Source organism: Temnothorax curvispinosus, unplaced genomic scaffold (assembly GCF_003070985.1).
Source record: "Temnothorax curvispinosus isolate PA1 unplaced genomic scaffold, ASM307098v1 QBEX01004397.1, whole genome shotgun sequence".
In the NCBI taxonomy this organism is placed as follows: Eukaryota; Metazoa; Arthropoda; class Insecta; order Hymenoptera; family Formicidae; genus Temnothorax; species Temnothorax curvispinosus.
The window spans coordinates 1-6,549 of NW_020214177.1; the positions used below are offsets into that span (position 1 = coordinate 1).

At 34.4% G+C, this 6,549-nt stretch overlaps 1 protein-coding gene and 1 pseudogene across 1 annotated transcript; both read left to right on the forward strand.

Annotated features, from left to right (window-relative positions):
• Window positions 1-4: 4 nt before the first annotated feature.
• On the forward strand, window positions 5-1,776 carry LOC112453481 (annotated as a pseudogene).
• Window positions 1,777-2,595: 819 nt separating this feature from the next.
• Window positions 2,596-5,379, forward strand: LOC112453482 (intraflagellar transport protein 80 homolog). The gene is made up of 3 exons (XM_025014265.1): window positions 2,596-2,665; window positions 4,523-4,647; window positions 4,911-5,379. The coding sequence occupies exons 1-3, from the start codon at window positions 2,603-2,605 to the stop codon at window positions 5,005-5,007; spliced, it is 285 nt and encodes a 94-aa protein (XP_024870033.1). The 5' UTR covers window positions 2,596-2,602; the 3' UTR covers window positions 5,008-5,379.
• Window positions 5,380-6,549: the final 1,170 nt, after the last annotated feature.

Sequence of the window (6,549 nt, forward strand, 5' to 3'; positions counted from 1 at the left end):
GGTTCGACCAGTAACGACAGTGGTTCGGAGCCCAACTGCAGCATATGCTGTGAAAACGACAGCAGCAACAACTGGAATTCGCCCCACTGCCCCTGTTGTGCAAAAACCACCCACAGTCGCAACCACGTTGTAAAACCAGTCACTACTACGCAAGGCAAAACACTCAATACAACCACTACTGTTAATAAAACCGTAGTGCCTTTTCTTGTTCAGAAACCGACTGCAAAGGAGAAAGAGAAAAAGTCGTTTTCGTCAGCAGGATATACGGCGGATGATGATATAAATGATGTAGCAGCTATGGGCGGTGTTAATCTTGCGGAGGAATCTCAAAGAATACTCGGTTCTACAGAATTTGTTGGTACTCAATTACGATCCTGTAAAGATGAAGTATTTTTGCACATGACACCATTACAACAAAGAATTAAACAAATTGCATCCAGTCACGGATTGGAAGAACCTAACCAAGAAGTAGCAGCTTTAATCTCGCATGCTGTTCAAGAGAGGTTAAAGAATTTAGTAGAAAAGTTAGCGGTCATCACAGAACATAGGATATATCTTATAAAAGTTGATCCTAGATATTGTAAGATCTGTTTTATTTGTTTAAACCTTACTTATACAAAAGATGACTCGATTCCCGGGAAGGGACGTGCATTCATCGAACGAGATATTTATCAAAGTGTATCCGCAGTTTTATTTTAATTAACAATGGCTACAAATATCGCTCTCCGGAGACCGCCTCTATACGCACGCTTTTCATACATTCACTCACTCGCCAAATAAATATCCTCGCGGTCACTTATCGCTCATTATGCGTCACGCCGAAGATGGTCGTCATATCAAAATGTACGCGTCTCGATAGGAATTAAGAGAATACTAATGCGATATATGGATACATTTGTATAGCGCGAGAATTATTATACTCTCCGAGGACGCGTGCCGATCACGATTCAAGTTCGTGTTACAAGTACTCATCTGCGTGCTCGGGAACCTCCTGCGCTTCCCTCGTTGGCTCTCTCGCCTGTTCCGGGGACCCTTGCCTCACGTGGCTGATAGAATGCTGGGCCGTAATGCTCCGCAATAAGTTTGATCGCCTTATCCTGACTCGCCTCTCAATCCACAGTCAGTCCGCTCCTCGTAAGGCCCGTATTTAGAATTAAGTGTGGCCGGCTCGGAGTCCCCACAACGAAAGAGACCGAGCCTCGCTCGGTCCCGTCGATCATCGGATCGCGGATCGATGGGCATGCGCAAATCACCCGCCTCCCACTTCGGGAGAATCATAGGGTGGTGGATGGTAGCGTGCTCACACTATTACATTTCACATATTACATCTTACAATATAAAGTAACACAAGATGTAAGAGCGCAATTAAAATTTTTGGAAGATCTAGATAGAGTTGAACGTAAGAAGCACGAAGAACAAGAACGAGAAATGCTTTTACGTGCTGCAAAGAGTCGTTCAAAAACAGAAGATCCTGAGCAAGTGAAATTAAAAGCTAAGGCCAATGAGATGCAACGTGCAGAGATGGAAGAATTGAGACAAAGAGAGGCGAATTTAACAGCTTTGCAAGCAATTGGTCCTCGGAAGAAGCCTAAACTCGATGTGGCAGGATCGACCAACAGCACTCCCGGCGCAAATGCATCGGCGAGCGGATTAAATAGGCAAATGCCAATGAGACCACGTTTGAAAAGAGTGAATTTCAAGGATTTGGTATTTCTTCTCGAACAAGAGAAAGAAACGTGTAGAAGCACAACACTGTATAAATCGTATTTGAAGTAATGCACTGTGAAGGGCAGGAACTTTAGTGACCCGCCCAAAATCTGGCGCTCTATCTGCATGGTCTTGTATGAGCTGGCCTCGATGGATCGTGCGACGTTAACTACGTTGCAATGTATAGTAAGTTATTGCGAGTTGCATATTACTGCAATGAAACTTATTGGGAATTGGCTTGGGATTCTGCGTACATTCAAGGTAAAATTGTTTCTACCATGTCGATACTAAGCTTCCCTATTGTAAATGACTGAACATTTTTAACTGTAGTATACGTTTTTTAAATGTAACAAATGTAACAAACGGATCCATTAAAGCATTCTGTGATTTCCGAACACATTACAAAATTCAATCACACTTTTGATTGGGACAATACATCGATATTCGACTCCGAACCAAATTTTTATAAGAGACTTATTTCAGAGATGTTACACATTAAGGAACAAAAAAACGGGATCAATTCTAATACAGACACATAATTTCTTGACGACTCATATTTCAGCATACTTGACGAGCTAGCCAATCACAAAGTTTAACGAATTTCGATATACATCCAACACACTGTTATTTGTTTATAACTCCGTCCGTTCCCGACAATCCGCGCAGTCATTTGACAACCGTAACACGTTTAAGAGCATTACGTCGTACATACCACGTCTTGACAAATACTTGTAAGTTTTAACGGATTTTATATCTACGAAAATTGTTTTAGTAACATACGATCGCCTTTCAGACAATCCTTTTTATATTCTGACCGTACAACTTGTTAATAACAACGATTCTTATGGACTGGACCCGATCTATTCCCGCCTTTGAACGAGGAATTGATTATACAATGTCGCTGACCACATTCTATCTTCGGTTTTACCTTCGACTTCGTAGATGCAACGACACAAACGTAATGTTATTCATCAGATTTTCGAACGTTGATGTGGCTCTATAGGTTTAGAATTATTAAGTTAATCTAAATATGTTATTTTATATTGCGGCTGATGAAGACTCGGTGTAGTTGAAACGTTCCGCCTTTTGTATACATTAATTAATTACATGATTTAACACCTAATAACTGCTCGATTACCGGCCTTTTTTCCTTTATCTTTATATTTAGACGAGCGTGATTATTAATTTTAATTCAAATATTTTTTTTTGTCTTTTTTTTGGCAAACATTTTGGACATTCTTTTTGTAATTAGTTGTATTAGTCTACATAACATATATTTTTTTTCATCAAGATCGGTCAAGTGGTTTTCGAGAAAAATACATTTCTTTATTTTACTTTCTCCCTGCATAACTTCTAAAAAAATGAATTTTTTAAAATAATATTTGGTGGAAAGTTTTATCATATTGGTACTAACTTGACATTAATGTCAGCTCTGTATGATCAAGGGCCGATTTCACATGCTTACTCCGCTAGGCCCTTTAAAAAAATATATATAATATTTTATTAAATTTAGTTACATTTTGATCAATTATTATTAAACTGAAAATGAAAATCAAATCTAACGAGATAAATCATTAACGTCATAACTAAAAACAACCGTTTATAAATTTTATAAGTAATCTTGCGTGTTTTTCTAAACTGTTTTTATTTTTCTCTCTAATAAAATATTTTTATTTATAAAATATTTATTAATAAAATAAAACAAAAAGGAAAAAATAAAAATAAAATAAAATGAAAATAATATCAACGCTTAATTCTAATAAATTCTTTAGGCATCTTTTAACGAACAATAAAATTTTACATTAACAATACATTAAAAATATATTTTTGTTGCTTCTCTCAGTAAAATACTTTCGTCGTTTTAGTTTCTAAAATTGCATTTACAGCAAATATTAGAGCTTCAGCATCCGGCCTTGGCTTTTTTATTCCACGTTTACTACGTGGCATGGTAGCTATAATACAAATAGCTTTCAATTATTCTAACTGTCAGTAAAAATGGAAAAAATTTAGTTAAACAAATAACTAAAAGTTATATAAAGATAACAATCAACTAGTGTACTTTTGAAATAGCGTTCCAAGGTACATCAACCGTCATGTTCCAAGGTACATAGAAATCAATTTCTAATAAAAAATTAGTTAACATCTTATAGGTTATAAATAATTTACTACATTATTCTACATATTAACTACATAATTTACATCTACATAATTTACTACATTATTCTACATATTTGACACATTTTTACTAGCCTTGGCTGATCAATATCTTTATTATAAAAAATTACATAAATTACAGTACAAATCTCAATAAATTTACTTTACACGTCATAAAATACAAAAGTCGATATAACTTACGTGTAAATAATCGCAATGACACAAAACCATAGATTTAAAGAGAGCATCCTTTAACTTAATAATTAATACTATAAACTATTACCAGATGCAAACACTATTCGATTATGACAGAGTGTTCCAACCTACAGCTGTACCCAAGGTACAGCACCTTGCTCTATAATTTAATTGTTTAGCTTTAAAAAATTATAATTTTATTAAAAGTTGGGAGCAATCAAGATGTTAAAAATAAACCTTTTTAAAATTAAAGTTAAAATGCAGAGAGTTTATTAAAAAAAAAACCGATTAAAATATAGTCAATTTTAAGAGAAAAATAAAAATAAAATAAAATAATAAATAATGATACGTTGACTCAATGAAAAAGAGGAACAGCGGTATATAGTGAAGATAGGTAGTTTTGTTGTATGACTTTATAATTGCAATCTTTCCCATAACTTATGAATCTATTCTCTTCATGTTTTAGTGGTCACATTCTATGGAAAAAGTAAATACTGGGAGTATTTACAGCATAGCTTGGTCTAGCGATAGTACGCAAGTAGCTATGGCATGCAGTAATGGAAAACTTTTAACTGGACATATCATAGATAGGTAAGTTTCAATCCAATTAACTACTCAGAAACATTATACCAGTATTTAAGCATGGATACGGAAAATATTAAATTGTCTATATTTTCCTTAATTTTTTATTGTAATATTTTTTACTTTAAAAATTAAGAAATTATGTTATACTACCATTATTTTTAACATATTACAACAAGTAAAAATTAACATAGAATAGATTAACAACTAAAAATTAACATGAATCTGGACCAATTTCTACACGCTATCAAAATGATTCTTAACTCCACTAGTTTTTCTTTTGACGGTGAGTTCTACGAACAGATCTTCGGTAGAGTCCTAGATAATAGAGAAGCGACATTGAAATCGATAGGTGCGATATATCGATAAAGCCGCCATTTTGTTTCTCCATATGGAATAGGAAAGTGCGTATAAGAAACTGTCGATTTTAGAAACGGTGTGCTTGTCGTAAATATATTACAGCGTAATGAAACCTACATATATCCCATATCTCTTCTAAAGTATTCTGAACATTATTTACACAACACAATAAACCTATGTATGATTTTAATAATCGTAAATATATGTATAATTATATTGTGCTATTTTAGAAATTCTTTTGTGTATCCATAATTTTACAAAATATAAGATTTATTTTTATAGGAATGAAAATGGCTATGGGGAAAGTTGCAACTAAATGAACATATATAGAAAAATTACATCTCTGTTATTCTCAGTCTATTTGATTATTAATTACTGAAAATTTTGTAAGTGTAGCAAATTTAATAATAATAAAAACGAATTATTTATACAAATTAATCGGGCTAAAATTGTAAAAACATGTATTTATATCTTTTTATCTTTTGAAAAGTTGTATCATATATCAAAAAGAGCGTTATTTTTAATTTTAGTTACGCAATTTTATCTTCTATGTATATAGATATGAAAGTTATTTACTTTGAAACATGTCGACAATATACAAGGAAAGTTGTTAAAGAGTCAGAATGCTTGTAAAACATTATATTAATACACAACACACCTGATTGCATATGAATATAGCTTCTTGTTGCCTTAATCAATGTAACATGTACAATCAAAAGAAAAGCGAAAGATATATTAATTCATAAGATTATACTTGCAGATACATATAATAAAGTAAATGAAAACGTACTGTATTTTATTGTAAATTATTAATAGTTTTTTGAGGAATAGTGTAAAAAAATTTATATCAAGAGACACGGTAGTGTCTCGCGCCAAGTACACGCGGAGCGAGACCGACCGTGACTCTTTTACGCGACGCGACGGGTTGCGAGTACCCGAGATGTTGAGATCTCGATAACGAGTGAACGGATCAAGTTCTAAGTAGGCTTGATCGATAGCTTGGGGTCCAATTAGGGGGGGGTTTCTCTCATAATATTCCGCTACGTGCCCTACGAGCGGAGATATTGCGACGCAAAGTCCAAATGGGAAAATTTATTTTTAAGATACTTCCTCCTCCTAACGCCGACGTTCTTGTATGATGACGTCATAATCAGAAACGTTACTTTCACTTTTTCGACGCTGGCGGCGCAGGTATCGCCAGTTTCGATATCGCGCGCGTATTTCGAAATTAGGTCGATAGACTTTATCGGTCAGGAGGAAGATTTCTATTTAGGTAAATTAGGTATATACTTATATAATATATATTGAGTCAATTGCTTCATGTTTATCTGGAGAGATTTCGTATCCTTACATCGTATTACCACCGCTGCCGGAAAAGAAGGTTCTCTACGCTTGGCAGAAAAGTGTCGCTAGGGAATTTTTAAGTCGATTCTTATGAATCAAGCTTGAATTCGATGTCTAGGTATCCCAGGTTGCCGATGACGAGGTCCAGATAGTGCGCTTTATAGTTTTCGGTGTCCAGGTGTAATAATACGTTGAATTCGATGTCTA